Source organism: Gopherus flavomarginatus, chromosome 6 (assembly GCF_025201925.1).
Source record: "Gopherus flavomarginatus isolate rGopFla2 chromosome 6, rGopFla2.mat.asm, whole genome shotgun sequence".
Taxonomy (NCBI): Eukaryota; Metazoa; Chordata; order Testudines; family Testudinidae; genus Gopherus; species Gopherus flavomarginatus.
The window spans coordinates 82,187,130-82,208,875 of NC_066622.1; the positions used below are offsets into that span (position 1 = coordinate 82,187,130).

At 43.2% G+C, this 21,746-nt stretch overlaps 1 protein-coding gene across 21 annotated transcripts in view; it reads left to right on the forward strand.

The window, feature by feature from the left end:
• The window catches only part of TSPAN14 (tetraspanin 14), a 90,410-nt gene that overhangs the window by 26,470 nt on the left and 42,194 nt on the right, over positions 1-21,746 (forward strand). For 16 of the 21 annotated variants that reach the window (XR_007775122.1, XR_007775123.1, XM_050959123.1 and 13 more), the window contains one exon: positions 5,994-6,091. The exons of 1 other annotated variant lie outside the window; for it this stretch is intronic. Coding sequence is in view for 16 of the 20 variants with exons in the window: in XM_050959123.1 (XP_050815080.1) it covers positions 6,011-6,091 (81 nt within the window). In the remaining 4 variants the exon portion in view is untranslated. 4 more of the 21 variants (XM_050959114.1, XM_050959121.1, XM_050959127.1 and 1 more) reach the window with 3 other exon arrangements.

Sequence of the window (21,746 nt, forward strand, 5' to 3'; positions counted from 1 at the left end):
TTCCTCATGGCTGGGCAGCTGGCCAATAGAAAGGGAAGTAGAGAGAAATGTGTTACCAGTCATAGAAAGGTCAAGATGATTAAGCAGTTGGGATCCCTGCTTGTCAGTAAGGATGTGGGAGAAGCTAATATTCCTGTAGTGGGCTTTTCACTGAAGTTAAGGCCTGAACAATCAAGGTAGGTCTGGGAAACAGTGAGGGAAGGAAGGTAGGGAAACAGTGAGGGAAGGAAGCCAGGCAGAAAATAAAATCTCGAAGTGTGTGTGCGGGGAGAGTGGAGGGTAATAGAGGGTAGGGAGTTCCTTGCAGGTTCTTCAATGGCTTGGCTTGGCTGTCTTTTTGTTTGTTGCATTTTAGGACTGTAAACTTGCTGCTTTTTTTCTCCTGGATCCTCCTGGTCTACTAGATCAGAGGCAAGATACCTGGGTTATATAACTAATTCTGTATTTGCAGCTTGATACTTAACATATTTATATTGAAATACTCTGTGACCCTTCCTCCCCCCCACAAGAATCAGGGAGACTCTAGCCCTTGTTTCTTTGTGTGCATCATCTTAGTTATGTTTAAACTACAGACCTTGCAGCTGTACCACTACAGTTGTAAGCTCTTGCACGTGGCTGCTCTATGCTGGCAGGAGAGAGCTCTCCTGCTAGCATAATTAAGCCACCCTCAGAGAGCGGTGCGAGCTATGTTGGTGGGAAAGCAGCTCCTGCTGACACATGCTGTCCACAGTAGCACTTCTGTTGGTCAGGGGCGTGGTGTTTTTTTTCACACTCGTGACTGACAGAAGTGCTAATGTTGGGCCACCCTTCCTTTTATGCTTTGTGGACATGTCTGGCTGCTCAGTTTCTATTTGGGCTTTGTCGTTTTCGGTAAACACCCTCTTGCAGGTCCTGTGCCCAGGTGTGGCTTAGAGCTTTCTCCCAGAACACGTCATGGAAAGTCATGTTGCAGTGCTAGAACATGAGAAAGGAAACCTGATTCTAACAAGGTACAAGACAGTGGAGAAACAGGCCCAGGAAGTGCAACTAAACAAGTAGCAAAACCTTGAAGCTGACTCTGCACAAAGTAAACTGAAAGAGTGTGGGTGGGTGGGGACAGCCCTGTAATCCTGTTTAGCAGCCTTAGATGCTACTTTTAGCCCTAATAAGAGTAATACTGTCAGGTGATATGTGGGTCTTCTCAAGCTGATGGAGGTCTGTCATAATTACAGAGCTAGCTGCAGCTTTTTACCCCTCTCTAGGATTCAAGTATTTCAGACCCCTTCAGTCCAGCCTGTTCCTTATTTGGGCAAAGTGAGCTTTATAATTTCAGTATCATCTTCACAGTGCAATAACACAGACATTGTTTCCTAATCTCCTGCCTTCTTTACCAGGAAGCGTTCATAGCTGGAGCTGTTGTTACCTGCTGGCTATTAACCTGAACCTCCATGTGCCCACAGGAAACCTTTCTGTATATTCATACAATAAACATTTCCCATGAATTGCTCACTTACAGTCAGGGGCATGTGCAGGAATTTAAATTTGACCTCTTTTGGAGGGGTCACATTCTGTGCCCGTGCCCCTGCCACAGCCCTGGGGCTGAAGGAGCTCACTCTCCCCACTGTGGTCCTGGGGCCAGAAGAGTTCTGTGCCCCCACCCATTATTTGGGGGCCTGTGCCCCTACTTGCCCCCCTCTCCCTCTTGTGCAGGCTCCTGCTTACAGTACTAGTAAATTAATACAGATCAGTCCCCTCCCCCAGTCCTTCAGTGGCCATTGAAAAGGTTTGTATTTACATCAGAGTGGAGACTGTGAGTTCAGTAGCTAGATCCTCTGATTTTAGAAGTCGTTTACTATCCCATTAATCTCTAAAACCTTATGTGGCCACACAGCACTGCTTCTGCAGTCAAGAATATACTGTAATTATTCTTTCATTTGCTAAAATGCATGCTTTTTGTCTGTTTCAAGGGGAATGATCATAAAGTTTTAAGTCACACTGAGGGTACGATCTATCGCGAAAAGGAAAATTGAAACGTTATTTTCTTTCATGTGCCCTTAGAGGTCTGAATTAGATGCTACCACTCTCTCTATTTTTAAAAGAATAAAGGTCTATCACCCATTTCTGAGCACAAGTGAGCACATTTTCACGTGGTACAAGAACCAGAGTTGTCATTTTGTTTTGTTTTTGTTTAAAATAAAACACGTGAACAATTCCTTTGTCCTAGCTACAGGTATTCTTGTTTGGGGTGCTATGTAGCAACGGTACCACATTCTTCAGCATTCTCTCATTTTTCTTGTTTTTAACATTCTTTATTACAGTAGTGACTAAGGGCTAACCAGCAGTGGGGCTCCATTGTGTTAGGAAATGTCAGAGTAGCAGACTGTTCCTCCGTGAAGTGCTTAAAATCTAAATGAACAAGACAGACACAGGTGCAGGAAGGCATAGCAGAATGAACACAGGTGCAGGTGCAGGAACCCAGTAGCAGAATGAACAGTATGATAGGTGGGGATCGGCTAAATTGGAAAGGAAGTTGAGAGGGGACAGGAGAAGAAGGGCAGATATGGAGTGAAGAGACTCTGAGGGAGGGCTGCAGCAAACAGCCAGTCAGCAAAAGTCCAGTCAAAACTGATCCTTTGCATTTGGAGAACTGTCTACCAAGGTCCTTGCGTTGGCTGCTTCTACCCTCTACTGCCTAGAGTCTCTGGCTGGCTCCTATTTGTAATTTTGACACTACCTGGGTCTTGCTGTCCCCAGTGTGTGTGTGATGGTGGTGGGGGAGTCTCCCCAGGACACTGCTGGGGGAAGGGGTCGCCCCAGCAAGTCCCCAGTTTACCACTTCCCCTCACACTGCAGTAGTCCCAGCTTTGGCTGTTTCCACCCTACTGCCTGTCCTGTACGTCGAGGGGGGAGTTGATAAGCACTCAATGGAGAGATTTTTCAAAAGCCCTCTACAGTGGCCTAATTCTCTGCTCACATTGAAGTCTAGTAAAATTCCCACTGCCTTCAAAAGCAGCAAAGTTAGCCTAAACAGAGCAGTTTTGAAAAGTCCAACCAGTATCTTTTGAGTGAATTGATCCCAGGAAAAGGAAAAACCTGATTATCAATAATGGGATTGTCCACTGTTCATAAATGACCAGAGTCCATATCTCATCACTTACCTTCTAGTTTTCCATTATGAGCTTCTGCTAATAGGTGAAAGGGCACTCTAGCTGAAATATCTTAATGAGAAAGGGAGGGAACTGGTCCAACAGCATGGAGGTTGACTTTGGCTCTCTTTTATGCCTTCTCTCTCTCTCTCTCTCTCTCTCCAAAATAAACCTCCGTAGGTCCTCAGCACTATGAACTTAATTTTGAGTTCAGTGTTTTGATATTAAGAGATTCTTCTCTATATGAAATAATGTTAGTTAGCAGTACCTGTATTTGCTGCGTCGCTATCTAGAGGTCTAGATATAGCCCAATATAAGTAAACCTTACTTCCATAGTCTGAGGTAGATAATGAACCTCCTAATTAGGATTTGTGTTTGAATTAACGGGAGTTTCCCAAAAGCTGTGTGAGGAACATCACAAAGGGATGCTGGATGCCAGTGAGTAAGCATGGGATGAGAATCTTTTGACTTGTTTTCTAAATAGGCGAAGACCATCAAATGCAGCTGGTTGTCAGGAAAACTGCAGAGGCCCCAAAGTGACCACCAGGTGATATCTGGTCTTGACCTCCCCAGACCTATGAGACCACTTAATTTCTTTCCGAGAGAGAGGTGCATCTTGGACACTCCACACTTGGACCTGCATGGGCAGAGGATAATCCTGTCTTCTCCCTAGGGGCTTGATTTGGCATTAGTCCCTTTTTACAGCCAAAAGTTTGTGCTTGGTGCTGAGTTTCAGGTTCATGGCAACTTGATATGAGACAGGGTTTGGTTATGAACTTAAAAACAGACCTGGTTGCAGTACGCCATCATACTACTGGAAACATTTTAGCAATACCTTTTGAAAGCTCAAAGAGGCAGTCTTATGTAAAATGGGATATTCTTCAGAATCGATAATTGTTTGTGGGAGTGTTTTGGTTTGCGAGGGTAAGGGGTGGAATAATTTTTATAGTGAATCTGTGTGACAAACCTCTTCATCATCCTACTGAATTTCTGGTTACAACCAAGAATACAACACAGCTTTTGTGCTAGACCATTCTGTGATGCCTGAGACAGACACCAAGGGGTAATTATTACAGAAGTGCTTGATTAATTGTGAGGGTCCTATTCACCCACTTGTCATACACAGCTTGTGACCCCAGACACAGCATGAGGGATGGAAGAGCAGTAGCTGCTCACCTTGAATTCCACCGCTGCAAAGAAGTGAGCAGATGGGTTGGGGGTTAGACGTTGCCCTGGTGCTGTCCTTTTTCTACACCTCCTCCCAGAGGGCCAGTTGACATGCAGGAGCATGCTGCACTGCAAAAAGAGTTGAAATAACTTGCTCGCTCTCCAGATCAAAATGGGAGGGGTTGTGGTTGAATCTGCTTCTGGGACTATGCTGCTATGTGCCCCTGCCTTACTCTAGGCAATCTATAAAGTTACAGTCTGGCCCTATCAGGCTGGGACTGTGAATGTCTGTTTTCCCGCGCTTTCCCTCTTACACCATTTAATATAATTCCACAACAAACGTCTTGTCTCATTTCTTATTTGGGGTCAAACCATTTGAAAAATCTTATTACTCCCTCTCCCTTGCTAAGCCTCTACTAAAATCCCCTAGGAGGGAAACCCTTGATTCAAAGGTATAATTAGAGGGTTGAAATGTGGAAATGGTGTTAACCCCTCTCCTGCACGGGTCTCTGTGTGACAGACCAACTGGTGTTGGCTGCTGGGCCTTTCCCACACACTGGGCTCTTTAGGACTTCTTCAGCATAATAGCTTTCAGCTGAGAAGCTTTGCTCTTTGTGGTTTTGGTTTTCCATATGGGGCATTCTGCTGCGTTCCTGCAGAGAGATGAGTTAGGCATAATGCCCTGGAAGGCTTCAGTTTTCTGAGACATTGAGCAACTCCCGTGGCTGATGCTGACCTCCTTAGAATACGAGAATCACAGAAAGCAGAACTCTCTGCAATGCCCATCAGATCAAAGCTTTTGTAACTGCATGACTTGTGATCTAAATAAAACCAGTTATGCAAATTTGATGCAGTATAGGAAGATTAACAGTGCTACAATCTGTCCGAGCTTAACAACAAAAGCTCCCACTGCAACAGTCTTTCTCAGTTACTTACAGCTGTGTCTTCTCCATCTCACTGTGTGCCACCATATTTACCATCACATCTTAAGTCCATCAGGCATGATGGGAAAAGGACAAGCAGCCTGTATGGAAAGTCCAAGTCCATGTATGTGCATGGAGTGTCCTGGGCCAAGGAGGGCGTAAAAGGGATTGTCTGTTTAATACAGAGCTTGAACCCATCAATGTGGGTCTTTGGGTTTAACTAGAACTGTATAGTCAGTTTTGTTTCTCTCTCTCAGATGGCAACAGGGAGACAGAACTGGTTAAAAACTAGAAAATATTGTAAAGCCACAAGAATTGGCAGTGGGACTTGGAGTCTCATAAGGATGGCCCTACTGGGTCAGACCAATAGTCTATCTAGCCCAGTATCCTGTCTTTCGACAGTGCCCCACAGTGAATGAATAGGTAATCATCATCAAGTGATCCATCCCCTGTCGCTCATTCCCAGCTTCTTGCAAACAGTGGCTAAGGACACCATTCCTGCCCATCCTGGCCAATAGCCATTGATGGATCTGTCCTTCATGTATTTATCTAGTTCTTCAAAAAGAACTAGATGTCAGGTGTGGTATCTGAAATTTCACTGAATATCTATCTTTTTGAAATTTGACTAGATTTCAAATTACAGTAATCCTTTTAATATAAACTTTTGGAATAGGGACTTTTTTCTGAGACTGAAAGCTCACATTAAGCATCAGAATTTTTAGGCTGAACTGACTTTTTTTTTTTTTTTTCTTCCCCTCCTTCTCTTCTTCCTCTGCAGATATTGCTTTATAGAAGATGCACTATTACCGATACTCTAACCCAGAAATCAGCTGTTGGTACAAATACCTGCTTTTCAGCTACAACATCATCTTCTGGGTGAGTACAAGGACAAAACTCCTGTAGTATGAGGTCCTCAGCCTGGGACTTGTCTCCTTGAAATGATGTCCTTCAGCACGTGCATGTTACTCAGAGAAAGTGAATGGCATAGACTTGGTTGGAGGCTTTTGTGATATGGCCGAGCATGACTGAAACATTCAGAATAACTTCTCTTCCAACTTAAAATGGAGGCAGACAAATGTCCAGATGTTCGGATATTGTCTTGTTGGTTTCCGTATGTCAGTAGGCTCACTGTGGTACAAATAATAAAGAAAAATGTGGTACTTCCTCCAGTGAGTTGACATTTTACGTTAGAAAAACAATATAGAAGTTGATGGTCTAGTCGCAGAAGCTTGGATGTCCATCTGAATTATGGATGGCTCCTGGCAGAGGCATCCAGGTATATGGACTGATTCAGATGCCTCTCCAGTCTGAATCTTTTGGGTATGGAAATACTACTTAAATAGCCTTTCCTGGACACTGTGGCTCTTCTGTCCTGATTCAGTCTGGAAGCAGCGAGTTTGTGAGTGTGTTTTTTGCAGAATAGTAACTTGGGAAGTTATCAAAGATCTTCTGAACATCAAAAACATTAATTTTCCTTTTTAGGTGCTCCATTTTGATGCACGTGCACCTCCCGAGTGCTGTGGAGATGCCGCTCAGGAGCCACATAAAGTGGAGCACCCATAGGGACACAATTTGAAGAAGAAGAAGAGATTAGTCACCTTGTGCAGGACCTCTAGCTCTTCAAAGTGTGTGTTTATATGGGTGCTCTGCTACTGCCCTCCTTCTCCTCTGCTTCAGACTGTGTTCTGTGTTAGACGTTCAGATAGAGAAGGCAACAGCCCGTACAGATCTATATCCCCTCTTTGTGTGGCATGAGATTGTACAGAGTGCATGTGCAGAGCAAATGGACAGTAATGGAAAAATCTCTGATCGAGGGCTTTAGAAGCATATGTGTAACCCACATATCTCCTGGGTGTGGTGTTCTGTCCCATCTAGTGGTACCAAGACCACTTAGAGAGAAAATGAGTCTCCTCTACAGCCTTAGCTAACATCCAGTTGTCTTTTAGCTCATGCAGTAGAGGCTCATGCACTAAGATCCAGAGGTTCCAGGTTCAATCCCGCCTGGGGTCTGTCGGCATTACATATGCACACCTGAAATGGAGTTCCCATAGGAGGACACATTTCAAAGAACCACAGTTTCTGCATGAGGTGAATAACCTCTGAATATCTTGGTCTGATCTGGTTCTTATGACTTAAACAGGATAAGGAAAAGGGGTACAGAAAATGATATCAACCCATTCTTGTTGCTTTATACTATGTACATATTAAATTAGGCTTATATTCATTAAATATCCTGGCCTTTCAACATCTGTGCCTGCAAGGTGAGGAGATGCTCTCTGAACCAGAAGTTTAATAAAGACCTCAGAATGGCCATGATGCCAAACTGTGTGATGTCCAATGTGTGTCGCTGTCCTTCAAGACAGTGCAATTGGAAGACTGGCATAAATGATGGAAGTATCACTTGAGAAACGATGAAGCCACATATCCTTCTCGTAGACAGCTTGGGCCAAAATGACCACTAATGAAAACAGGTACAAAATGGAGCTGCCCCTTTGCTAATATCATTTATAGTGATACATGCAGTTGGTCTAATATGTTGACTTTTCAGTGTAGTGAATCAAAACTTTACTGGAGCAAACTTAAATGCTGGAATTTTCAGGGGAAGACATGAAAATGACTTTTTTTTTTTTTTTTCCCCCTTCATAAAACTTGATACCATGACACCAGGGGTGTAAATTGACATATTTCCATTAAAGCCAGTGGAGCCATGCTGACTTACACCAGCTGGGAATCTAGCTATGTTGGAAGCTGCTCTCACTGGTGACCATCCTTGTTTAGTAGGCCATCCCCTTAGCCGAAGGCAAGTCATTTTTAATGAAAACCGGGACCTCTAAACTGAGGTACTGTAGATGATCGCTCCCAATAGAGCAAGTAATGTGGAAAATGGAGAGAGATTCTCCAGCAGGGGATATTTCTGTTTTCTCTGATAGCATTATGATAGTCTTAAACTTTCTGTAGTAGGCTTGTCATTTAACTGTCAAATCATTTTTGTTTTTGTAACTTGACAATAGGAACGTACTGCACTTGGAAAGGGTCAGAAGTCCCTGACATTTCTGCAAGACTATCAATGTCTGTAACTGGTCTCTTGTAGTGACTCAGTTTTCCTTCCCATTCTAAGTTCTCCCATTCTTTATCACTTTTTTTCTTTTTCTTCACAAAGGATAGAATGATCTTTTTCTTTACCCTTCTGTTCCCAACCTTTCTAAAAACTGATAGTGATCTTTAACTGTTCCTTTTCCTTACCTCTTGGTGTTCAGTTTGCCTTGTTGCTCACTGGAATGAGAGCTGACTCTGAGAGAAGAAAGGAGCAAAGATTTTGCAAAGGCTCTTTGCTAAAGAGGGATAAAGAGGCAGAGAACTTGAGCATTATGGTTTTGAGCTGCAGCTTTTCCCTCCCCCTCCAGATCACTGTTTAATGTTTCAAGTGCTGAATTTAATCATAGGGCTGTAATTTTGAAGAGATAATAGTGGAGTCTTTGCACCTTTCCAATTTAATGTTTTGGGGCTTGCATTAAAAACTGTCAGTGTGTGCTTTGTCCTCAGGCTCAAACCTCCTCAATAAGATACAATATGGTGACCTATCTGTCGTAGAAGCGGCTATTTAATTAGGAGGTGTGTACACCCACCCACCCCTTGGAAGTACTTCTCTCTGCTGACCTGGCAGTCTGTTGCATGAGGTCAGGACTATAGTGGTTGGGAAGGTCAGGTTGTGCTTTGACAGTGACTTCAGAACTTTGCTTCCTTCTGTGGAGGAAGGCTGGAGTTGCAGAAAAGTGCAGGCCAAACACATTCACAAGCCCATCTCAACCCTTTACAGTGCTGTGGTAGTGATCTTGGAAGGGGCTTGTCTCTGTCTTGCAAAAGACTTCAAGAAAAATGCTGTGGGTGTGTGCAGTACCTCCAAAGGAAAAGATTGCAAGACATATCTGAAAGGTCCTTAACCAGCTTATCAGGATGGGGTAATAACTTCCTTTAGTTACAGTCCTACATACACTCCCTTCCCTCTAGACATGTAGTGTACCAACAAAGGGTAAGATCGAAGACTCCACTATAAATTATAAAATGTACAGGAGAAAAATAGACCTAATTATACCTGTTCTTGCACAATATTGCTATGGGGGAAAGGCCCGGGAAGTACAGATGCAGAGAGCAACCATAATCTTTCTGAGCACAAATGCAATGGGGAAAAAGGGTTTACCAGCATTGCCATGAGAGCCGAACATCCTCCAGGGTCCTGAACTTGCTCCTACTCAGCCTCTCATGTCCACTGGTTCGTGCTGATAAGCAGCACTGGGATATAGCACAAGCCACACTTTTTTTTTTTTTTTTTTTTAAATGCAGGTGTAGAAACTGCTTAAAATCTCACTCCTCCAGCACACATAGGGTTGGCAACTTTCTAATTCCAGAAAACCGAACACTCTCACCCTGCCCCGTCCTCTGCTCACTGCATCCCAGCCTCCGTTGCTTGCCCTCCCCCACCTCCTCTGAAGTGCTCATTTTCACTGCAAGGCCCAAACATTCATATTTATTGTTTTGACAGATGTATTATGCTAAGTTCAGGTTTTGTTTATTACAGGATGCTAGAGCTGGCAGCAAAATAGTCAAAAAGGGTCATTGTGAAATTCCATTTATTTTTTTTTTTTAAAAAGCTTTTCATGATTCTTTCCCTCCCCGTCTTCCCACTTTTTGTAACCAGCTCCCATGTTTTTTGTTCACTAAAGTTGTTGTCCCTGTATGTGTGGAATTAGGACCACACATTATCACAGCTGCAATGGTTCTATTAAAGGCTCACTCCTGAAGCCCAAATACATAGACTACTACCACAAAAGTGCACACCTGTCCAAATCTGTGGAAACTGACTCCCATACCTACGTGCAGATACACACGTGTATTCATGTGTACACATTTAGTATGCACTAACGTATATACTTCCACATTATTTAATATTACAATTGTTGTTTAGTGCCAAGAGACCCCAACTAAGTTCAGGGCTCCAGGGTGGTAGGTGCTGGACGTAAACACAAAGAGTTGATAATGTAGCTAGACAAAAGTGGGGAGAAATGTATGATATATTGACTAGTAATTGCAGAAGAGCCAACGACCTTCACTTTTTAAGACATAATAAATTTCTTTTAGAGATGCCTTCTCTTTTTTAAAAACTTGTTATGAAATGAATACACATCTATTTTATGTCGTCAATTTTTTGTGTGCGGAAGCCAGCAAAAAGACTAAGTCAAAAAGTTAGGTTGCAAATTTTATTCACATGGGTATACACACATGCGGCAATACACACACCTCCTTACTCAGACACAGTCTCTTACACACATATAATGCATGCATGCGCACTCTTGCCTACACAGAGACACTTTTTCAGACACTTTTCCAGAGGCTGCCTAAATCACCCAGCTGGAAAGGGAGGAGGGTGGGCTGGAGGGGAAAAGGTGGGGGTGTATGCGTGTGTGTGGAGGAGAGCAGATAGGGAGGGAAAGAGGCCAAGGACAAGAGCAGGGTGAGAGAGGGCAGTGAAGGAGGGGTGTGTGTGTGTGAGAGGGAGTATGTGAGGTGGATGGGGATACAGGGGGAGGCAGAAGGCTACAGGTGCATGAAGATGTGAGGGCCACCAGGGTGCATAGGGACATAATGGGAGTGCAGCAGTGTATGAAGGTGAATGGGCTGCAGGGCTGTGGGCAGTGAGAGACATGAGGGTGGCGGCTCTGGAAGGTGGAGAGGATGGGTGGGAGAGCACTGTAAGGGGTACACGGCTGGGATGGTAGGTATGGAGGGATGCAGTGAGAGGGATAGTGGTGCGAGGGGGGTTGGTGTTGGGGCAAGGAGGGATGCAGTATGGGGGGATGGGGATGCAGCCCTATATCCTTGTCTCCAAATGCTGGGTACACATACCTCAAACTCCTGGGTGCTGGCAATTGGGGGTGGAGGGACCGGCAGACAGACCGCGGTTCACTGCATGGCATGCGCTGCAGCTCAAGCCCAGCCACACGAGGAGGAGGAGAAGAGGGCTAGGCAGCAACGGGAGAGGTGTGTGCCATGTGACCCCTCAACAGCTGCCAACTGAGCACTCGTGAGTCGCGCTTGCGCTAGTTCCTCCCCTGTCTTGACCCAGCCAGTTGAAGCTGTGCTGGGGGTGAGGCAGCGTATGGACCCCCCCGGCCGCCCCTAAGGCTAGGAGCCAGACGTGCCAGGTGCTTCCCAACCTGGAAGCTGCGCAGTGCAGTGGCTAGCAGGGAGCCTGCCAGCCTCACCGTGTGGCAGTGCTTACTGGAGCCACCAGAGTCCCTTTCTGACCAGGTGTTCCAATCCAAAACCCGACACCTGGTCACCCTAAGCGCACACAGAACATTATGCCTGTTTGTGCACCTTTCAAACCTAGACTTAAGAGCTATCGCAACCCCCCAGTGCCTTCAGCTGCCACCAGGAAACAGATTTTTCTGTACACTCTTGACTGCATGTACATAAAATAAAACTGGTGGCACAGACAAACTAGCAATATTATAATGGACTCCTGCATTGCTTGGAGACCCTTTCATCCAAGATCTCAAAATGCCTAGTGAGCATGAAGAGCCCCAGTAAAGCCTGGGCGACGCTTAAAAATTAGATCATTGCTCAGGCTGTGAAAAATGTAATGCCCTGAATGCCATAGTTAAGGTGACCTAACCCTTGGTGTAGGTATAGCCAAGATTCTTCCATCAACCCAGCTCCCACCTCTCAGAGAATGTTATAACAGTATCACTGTAGTGTAGATATTCCCTAAGCCAGGTCTAGGGTTCGTTTCACGCACTCCTAAAAAAGCCAGCCATCTGTGGACTAGAATTGCATGAGCTATTGAGCAGTATTGCTGTGAGTTGTTAGCCCAGACCAGGAAATGGAGAAGTAGGAAGGAAAAATGAAATATATTGAGTGAGGTTTGGTTAGGACTCTGTGCTTAAATACATTTTGGAGCTTAGTATGTTCTATGTTGTACCCATAAAGTCTGCTAGTAACAGATTTCCCCAGTGCCAAGATAGGATATTGGTTCAGTACAGATTTGGAAGGAAGAGTTCCACCTACTGAATCTCCAGTACCATTTCATGTAGACAGCAGGGTATGTGGTACAGAACAGTTTTTGGTGCTGCAGCCACCTTTTCAATCCCCTGACATGTCTCCATATGCAAGCTTATGGTGCAGACAAGCCTTGAAGTGCTACTTGGTGGTCCCTATCCAAATACTTACCTGACTCAGCCTAATCTTCCCTAGCTTGTGAGATCCAATGGAATTGGATTAGCTAAAAATAGGATAGTGTTTAATCTAAGTACGTATAGTTAAAATATTTCTTCGCAATATTTCAAATCAACTATAGAGATATAGTCAGCCTGGCAAGATTCTGCTTGCTTAGGGCCCAGTAAAATCTCTAGGTTTTTCATTGTCCTCTCTCATAGGAGAGAGCAGGCAAGTAGCTCTTGTGCCTGGACAAACAGATATTCATTAAGGCTGAATAAAACCATACAGCTTAAATAAACATAACTCTCCCTTTAGGGAATTTTGGTATTTTTTCCTTTTTGCAAATAGCCATTTTTGGAGATGTCCATTTCTGTGGGGGCAAAAAATATAAAAACTTGCTTCCTTTCAGGAAACTGTCATAGCCTTCTGCATTAAATCTCTTGAGTACCTGAGATGGTCTCTGTCTGTTATGATACTACATTTTCCCATTAAGTTGTTGTCCCTTTTTCTTCTTCCATCTCACACCAGAAGCTGTCAGGCTGTGGCCTATAGATTTGCTGAGACAGACTTTCCATTTTCCTGAAATAAATACAAAATATATATATTTTTTTCTTTTCTTTTCTCCTCATTGAAGACACCACATTGTGAACATTTCCTGCTGTTGATTTGCTTGATGTCTGCTGTTTGAAAGGTAGCAGTTTAAACTATGAGGTTTAGCCCAGTGTTTGCTATGCTTTCATTTTTTCTCTTGTGTCTAGCTGATCAGAGATTTAGATGCTTTAACAGGGCTGTGACCTTTCCCTGTGTACTCTGAGTGACAGGCCACCAGTAACTGTGATCAGTGGCTTTGATGTATATAGAGTGTAGTTGAGCAATGTGATACAGGTATGAGTTTTTTAAGACGAGTATAATTTTAACCGGGGCAGGCCCAAAGTTTAATTAGGCTATCGAAAAATTCTCCATGCTTATAAAACCTTTGCTGTTCAGATCAAGGGTTGTAAGCAAGATGTTATTGATATCTCATTTTCTGATGAGAAATATGGGTGTCTTGGTATCTCTACGGCAGGGGTAAGCAACCTATGGCACGGGTGCCGAAGACAGCACGTGAGCTGATTTTCAGTGGCACTCACACTGTCTGGGTCCGGACCACCAGTCTGGGGGGCTCTGCATTTTAATTTAATTTTAAATGAAGCTTCTTAAACATTTTAAAAGCCTTATTTACTTTACATACAACAGTAGTTTAGTTATATATTATAGACTTATAGAAAGAGACCTTCTTCTAAAAATGTTAACATGTATTACAGGCACGCAAAACCTTAAATTAGAGTGAATAAATGAAGATTCGGCACACCATTTCTGAAAGGTTGCCGATCTCTGCTCTATGGTATATTGGAAGCTGTGTAAAAATTACCAGCTATCACTATAAATCCTAAGGGTTTTTCTGATCCTGTTTGCAGGTCAAGGGGCTCTGAAGGAAAGCATGTAATCGGTCAGTTCTGCAGAGAGCCAGCCTCAAGATGGGTTGAGTTGTGCCTCTCTGTTTTAGGGAACTACTCGCTTGTGCCCGCTGTCTCTCCTGTTTTTAGTTTTTGTGTGTTAACACGATTGCTTCAAAAACACAACCCTTATGTTGCAACGTTCTGAAATAGTTAAAAACATAGAATTCTAACTTCTCCATGTGTATGCCTGAACATAACAACAGTACAATCAGTTGTGAACGTGTGCACATGATGCAGCCCACACAGTAAGTCATTTCTCTGCTTTGTCCATCCTTTCTTGTAAGCAGAGAGAGTATAGAAATGAGTAAGAGTCCTGTTCTCCCCCATGTTCCTCTGGGAGGGAGGTTCCTGTGCTTTTCAATACATTGTCTTAATAAACATTTTAGAGGCACTACTCCTTTCTGAGTCTGGTAAAGCCAAGAACTCTCTCACAGCTGAATAAGAGCCTTCACAATATACTAGTTCTTTGCCTCATTAGGTGGGCAGGTCTTTCATTACCTTGGGAGTGCAGTTTTTCTGTATAACCATGAATAATTCAGACAATCGTACAAAATAAAAGGGCATTTCTTTTTGAACAGAATATAAAAAGAAAACCCAACATTTCAAAGTTGTCGTGGATCTATAAACCCAAAGGCAGGAAGGGCACAGCTGCTGGTGGCTCATTTGAACTTCCTGTTTGCAGAGGTGTGGCGGATTTGTTGTATATGTTTCCATCCAACCTCTTTCATGGTGCCTGTGGCTTTACTGATTGTAAAGTTTAGAGGCCATCTGGATGATCCAAGATGATGATGATGTTTTAAAACATATTGTTTGAAGCAGATGTCTAAAACAGAAACTTTTGTAACATTCCAAGACTCACTAATTTGCAGCATGACTCATTCACTCTGGGTTAACTTTTAAGGCCATTTATCATTAGAGTTTTTTCAGCAGTTTATCAATGAGGCATTTAAAGTCTCACATGGAATTTAAAAACAAGCAACTCTAACTCATTTAAATGTTTGCAATTTGGGAGCCATGTGAATCTGCTCCATCACATCTACCAGTGAATTTATAGAAGTAAAATGGAGTTCTGTGACCTATTTCAGCAGATTATTTAAAATGCAGAGCATCTGGGGCCTGCTCCTGCAAGGTACTACATGCCCTCTGCTCCCCTTTTGAAGTGGAGGATTCAAGGAGAGTACTACCTCTGATGGTGAGTCACCTCACTACTACTACCACCATCATGGTTGGATCAACTCCCAGCCCACGTGGATAGTAACCAAAACTGGTTAAAATAGCATGGTTGTCTGATGACCCATGTAATGATGGGTTTGGTCTCTGTCCATTGCTTCTGGACTGGTATCCACAGCACCACAATTAGATTTATTTTCAGTTCTTGTTGGCAGTCTGTGACCTCTCACCAAAGACCAAATGAGCATGGAGACTGAAAAGCCATCCAGCTCTGAGGTGGGCCTTCTAGCTAAAGTTAGAGGCACACAGGCTGGGAAATAGATCTGGGAGAATAGTGGGGAATAAAAATCACAGTGAATTCTAAATTTGAGTGTGCTCACACACAGCTCCTTCAGCACTCATTTGTGTAAGATTTTGTTCTCATGTATATCTGGAACATTTAGGAGGGGAGAGTGGAAGCTCATGCCTGGAAAAACATGCTGGTTCACTGTGTGGTCCATGCTAGAATGTATATTCATTTCAGAAGTGCTTGCATGGTCGTCAAATCACATTGCTGAATTTGGATGTTAGGCTCTTAGTCAATTGGGAATGCACAGTAACTTGAGATAGGCCTCCACAAATTGTGACTACTGGCAGCAATACTCCCAGGGCCAGATTTTGATATCTTTACCTAAAGGCTACGTAGTGAGTAAGGGTGTCACACTTTGGCCCATAGTGCACCATTGACAGCAATTCATAAACGAACATGCATTCATCCAAAACATTTTTTCGAATGAATATAAACAGAGAAACAGCTCTTTTCTACTGGGCAGCTTGCACTGCAGCTGTCATTGATGAAACAAGCTTCTACATCTCTTAGTTCTACAGAGCCAAATGGATAAGAAGGATTGAGCCTGATTCTATTTCTGCTGTTGATTCTCAATGCATAATTGGCTGAGATTCAACAGTGAGGCTGCAAAGGTATTGACGGTGTGATCTGGTCTACAAAATAGCTGGCTGGTGATGCACACAAAGGAAAGAATGGAGCTGACTTTCAGAGCACAACCTGAGAACTTGTGGCGACAGAAAAATATATCCTTTCAATTGTAAACTGAGCATATGGGACTTGGAAGGTGCTGGAGATGATTAACATGGAACCCCACAGTGCCGCTTTAGTCACTTTTCAGAGGAGACCTACACTTTGTCTCATTTCTATTATTTCTTTAAGACTTGTAACAGCCAAGTTAACAACCTCTCTGAGTGACAGTAACATAGCAAGGGAATGGGCAAGAGTGGAATGTACATAGCAAATCAATTTTAATTTTGCTGTGCTATGTCCAAAGACCTCTGCGATCCTTCATCTAGAGTTAAAACGTTATACCAAAGAGATGAACATGGTTTTTCTACTATCCCCAGATTGGGTGCATCAAAGTTGCATGGAACTGTAGAAAGAAATCCAAAGACATTGTCTTCCCCTTTCCTTCTAGGACCAATGGGACAGCAAATGTCTCTTCTGCTGAATCTTAATAAGTGGAAGCAGTTTTCCTGTCATAGTCTCTGAAAAATTCTCTGTGGCCTCTTGCAGTGCAGTAATAAATAATCAGAAGCAACACTCAGCTGTTTTAATTGTTGGGTGTCCAGTCCCCCTGCCCAATAACGCCTATCTAGACAGGGTAAAATATGCTGCCTAAACCAAATGCTTTGGAAACCAAAGGAAATGCTTCTCAATTAAGCAATCTATTTTTTTTTTTTAAATTAGGATGGGAACAAAACAGAGAGTCTGTAATCCGTTCAAACACGAACATATTAAATAACTCAGTATGAATATAGCGGCATGGTTTTCTCTTCTTTTTTGTGTGTATCAGCTAGTCCCATTTAATTAATATTCTAGAATTCTTCCTCAAGTTCCAGTTAACCCTTTACCTGCTGCCAAGATTAACCCATGCTGTGGCAACTTGCTATCTTGTCTAGGTGCAACCTACACCAGCCTCTTCTCTTGCCTTCTGGCATCTTTGTGGCATATGAGTAGGAAATAGATGGATGTCTTAAAAAGAGCTGATTGAAATTCAGAAATCCCTTTCCACTGGACGTGCCAATGCTTTGAAAAGAAAATTGTTCCTAACTGGAACAAAACCTAGAAATTTTCAAAATTTTCCTTAAGATGAAAAAAATTGTTTTATGGGGGAGGAATTGAAATATTTCCATTTGTTCCCTTCCCTTTCGCTACTCTCCCTCTCTTCCCCAACTGTGCCCCTGGCCTGACTCCTAGAGTTGGGGGCACCTGGAAACCATGAGAACCTCCGTTCAATCCAGGACTTCCAGTTCCACAGCAGGGACCCTGGAAGTCATGGACTCCCCCAGTTAGGCTCAATGGCAGGGCTGTCCTGGAAGCTTGATGCTGAAAACTCGGGCTCCCCAGAAGCCCACCAGGTGACCTGGCAGGAAACTAGGCAGGGTTCTCTTGGAAGTTTGTTGAAACCAAAATGTTTCCATAGATCAGCAGATTCTGATAGGAAATTTTCCAGCACAAATTTTTAACTAGCTTTCGCTTTGAATTTTGTATAATGTATAATAGATCCACAATGAAACACTTTTATTCCCTACCTGAAAAAGTCACTGCTTAGAGACATAGATGAGTTCTAGGTCACTACTACTTTTGATACATCCATGTGTTTTTCAAAGCTTATTAAAATGGGGGTCTTTGTTAAAAACAAAACAAAAAAACAAAAAAACCTCAAGGTCTGTACTTGCTTCAACATGACCAAGTTGCATGTTCACTGTATGCTATTGTTCTTCTGACCTTGAAATGAGAGGTTTAATTAGCGTCACTTTGTCCACCCATGGCTGTTTCATGTATAATTGTTTTGCATCACTTTCTGTGTGCTTGTCCTATTATGTGGTACTGAGTGCTTGCAGAATCATCTGGCACTCTCTTTTGAGTAACTAGGTATAAAATGGCTTATACATCACCCTCAGCATTTTTAGCCACAGAGCCAACCAGGAATTTCTCCAGCTCTGATCAGTGCCATACCTGTGGCAATAGAAGCTGTGACACTTCAAAATCCTGACATCTGCCTAACATGTAATGATGATAAAGCTCTGTCTTCTCCCCTTTTACTACATCGTGTGGAATTAGCTGTAGCGTTCAGCTCACTGAAGGGGGTAGCTCTAGCTATGGCTGCTTTTGCTAGAAAAAGGTGGTGGTTGTGTTTTTTTTTTTGTCAGAGAGGGTTGTTTGTTTTGTTTTAAGATATTGGGCTCTACTTCTCAGCAGGCATGTATTATCGAACTTAGAGGGGAATAGCAGATCACAGACTCAAGAGAAATGAAGCCCTCCATAGTGGTAATAGAAGTACTGGTTCTGAGCTTGTGGAAGTGTCAGGCAAGGACACCGTTTAATATGATTTCAAGGGGAGAATTCAGGCTTACTGCAGAAGACATGCTGCGGTGAGCCTAAAAATTATATTAACAATTATATATGTAATGTCACTTCTTCATATTAATTTAAAAAGAAATATGGCCAGCTGCCTAGCACTCACAAGTAGTAACAAAAGTGCTTCTGTAGAGTGAATGAAGGGAGGGAAACTATAGCACATGCCAACAAACAGTTTCAGACCTGGGAGGAATTGCAGTAAGTAATAAGGAAATTTAAGAAAACTCCACTACAATCTGGAACACGGTTAAACCATTCCATAAAAAGCAGTTGGGGGACACCTAGCAAGTGATGGTTGGGTACCTTGTTGCTAAGCACCTTAGAAAAGCCAGTGTTTGGTATCTAGTGTCTGGTTATGGCCTGTCAGCAAGAAGGCAGGAGGCAGTGTTCATACTGCACTCCCCATCAGTGCCCGGGCTGGGGAAGCTAATGATACAACCAGCGGACCAAATACTTTGTTGACTCGTGGTCACGTGCCATGTGAGGCATGTTGCACATACGCTAAGAAGAGGCAAGAATGCACAAAGTAGAAATCATGGCAGAGAGCTGACTTCAGTTTAAAAATCAGTGTTCTGCTAGTACAATGCAGTTCTTGCCAACTGAAACTCCTGAAAGTTGGTTATGATCGCAGGCTCTGGACGATCCAGTTAGCTTTCTTACTGCACTTCATTTTGGCTGAGAGAAAGCAGGTATGGTGTCAGTCTAATATTGGATTCAGCCTGTTTCTGGGGAACTGTACCCTCCCTGCCAAGGGCAAGGTAGAGGGTTTTTTTTTTCCATTTCTAAGTACTCTGCACCCAGAAAGCAGCATTCCCAAAGCTGGTTGGGTATTGGTAAACTAGGCAGCAGCTTAAGATGGCAGATTTGGCCCGTTCACTTCTGTCATTAAGGAGGGGCAGACTGGCTAAATCTGCCACTCTAGGCCTAGGTGGCACGCTGAAACGTTGATTGTCTTTAGTGGCCTCTGGGTGGGTGTCTCCTCTAGTTCATCTGAAACTGTTTATCCATAATGACAAGTTTCAGAGTAGTAGCTGTGTTAGTCTGTATCCACAAAAAGAACAGGAGTACTTGTGGCACCTTAGAGACTAACACATTTATTTGAGCATAAGCTTTCGTGGGCTACAGCAATGGAAAGTACAGTAGAAAGATGCGCGCACGCGCACACACACACACATACACACTCTCTCGCTCTCTGAGAACATGAAACAATGGGTGTTACCATACACACTCTAACGAGTGATCAGTTCCTCACAACTTTTTGTCATCTGCTGCAAATGAACCATTTTGATTACCGCTACAAAAAGTGTTTTTTCTCTCCTGCTGGTAATAGCTCACCTTAACTGATCACTCTTATTAGTGTATGTATGGTAACACCCGTTGCTTCATGTTCTCTCTCTCTATATCTCTTCCTACTGTATTTTCCACTGCATGCACCCAAAGAAGTGGGGCTGTAGCCTACGAAAGCTTATGCTCAAATAAATGTGTTAGTCTCTAAGGTGCCATAAGTATTCCTGTTTATCCATAGGTTTCTGAGATGCCTCTAAGCTTTTGGGTAAATGGTTTCTATTATAGACTTAAAGAAGTGAGAATGAGACCTGATTTACTCTCAAACTATGGAAAAGCTTTTGCTGTAGCAGCATATTATTAACCTACAAGGTCAGCAGGTATGCTGTAGGGGAGCAAATTACTGCTTGAGCGGATAAAGACCTGGTTAGCTCAGACACTGAGGGTGGAAAATGTCATCTTTGTTTGGATACTGATATTGGGTGTGAAGACAAAGGCTGCCTGTGACTACAAAGTGTTGAGGATGGTGAGAGAGGTCACGAGGTCAGAAGAAGAATCAATTTTTGATTCACATGAAAGAGCTGAGTTAATGGGGATTGTACAATGTTTAAGGCAGTGCAAAATCTGGGTTAGGTATCTCTCAAACTTTCTGCTTTCTGAAAAGGAAGAAGTTGGAGACTGTCCCTACCACCTAATTCGGAGTGGCTTAAAGTTAGGAGCAGAAAGCAAAGAAATGAGTTATCTAATTGAATGGGAAGAGGGTTAGGTAATGAGTCTTGACATAGACAAATCATAAAAGAAGGGAATCCTGGAGCACTAGTCTAGTACTACTCTATAAAATTACTAAACGGGAATGAGCTGAGGGAAGTAGTGCATGAAATTCTCTGAAATCTTCATCAGAGCGCAGAAAAGCTGTTTAAAAAAATGGCCCATGGGATAATATCCTTTACACGGGAATATATAGAATGATCCCTTAAGGTTGCAGCATGTGCTTTTTTGATTAACAGTTTTTAAAGAGTTATTTTTTTATGTGTAGGAGGAAAACATGCAGCGGGCTAAAACCAAGCCCTGAAAAGGCTTGTTTTATGAGGAGACATTAAAAAGAATGGGGCTTGTCAGCTTAGACAAGAGATGGCTGAGGTGGGCTATGATAGAGGTCTCTAAAATCATGAATGGTATGGAGAAAGTGATAAACGACGCTTCTGTATTCCATTCACATAACACAAGAACCAGGAGTCACCTGATGGAAATTATTAGGCAGAAGGTTTAAAACAAATGTGCAGAAATACTTCACACAACACAGTCAACTTGTGGAACTTGTTGCCAAAGTTTGTTGTGAATTCCAAAAGTATAACTGGGTTCAAAAAAGAATTAGATAAGTTCGTGGAGGATAGGTCCATCAATGTCTATTAACTAAGACAGTCAGGGAAACAGCCCCATGCTCTGGGTGTCCCTAAACCTCGGACTGCCACAAGCTGAGACTGGATGACATGGAATGGCTCATTCAATAACTGCCCTGTTCTGTTCATTCCCCTGAGCATCTGGTACCAGCCACTGTCAGAAGACAGGATACTAGGCCAGATGAGCCATTGGTCTGACCCAGTATGGCCATTCGTATGTTTGTAATGCTGCTTATTAGAAGGTAGTACCCCATGGGAGGCAGTCTCCAGTCCTGTACCTTAGCCTCTGGAAGTTGGGAAATCTGTATTCTGTTCCTGGCTCATCACCAATTTGTGCTGTGGCCTTGGACAAGTCAGATAACCACTTGTTTGTATTACTGTAATTTAGGGTTGCCAGGCATCCAGTTTTCAACCAGGGAGCACCCGGCTGAAAAGGGATCCTGGCAGCTCTGGTCAGCACCATAACTGGGCTGTTAAAAGTTCGGTCGGTGGTGTAGCAAGGCTAAGGCAGGCTGCCTGGCTCCGTGTGGCTCCTGGAAGTGGCTGGCATT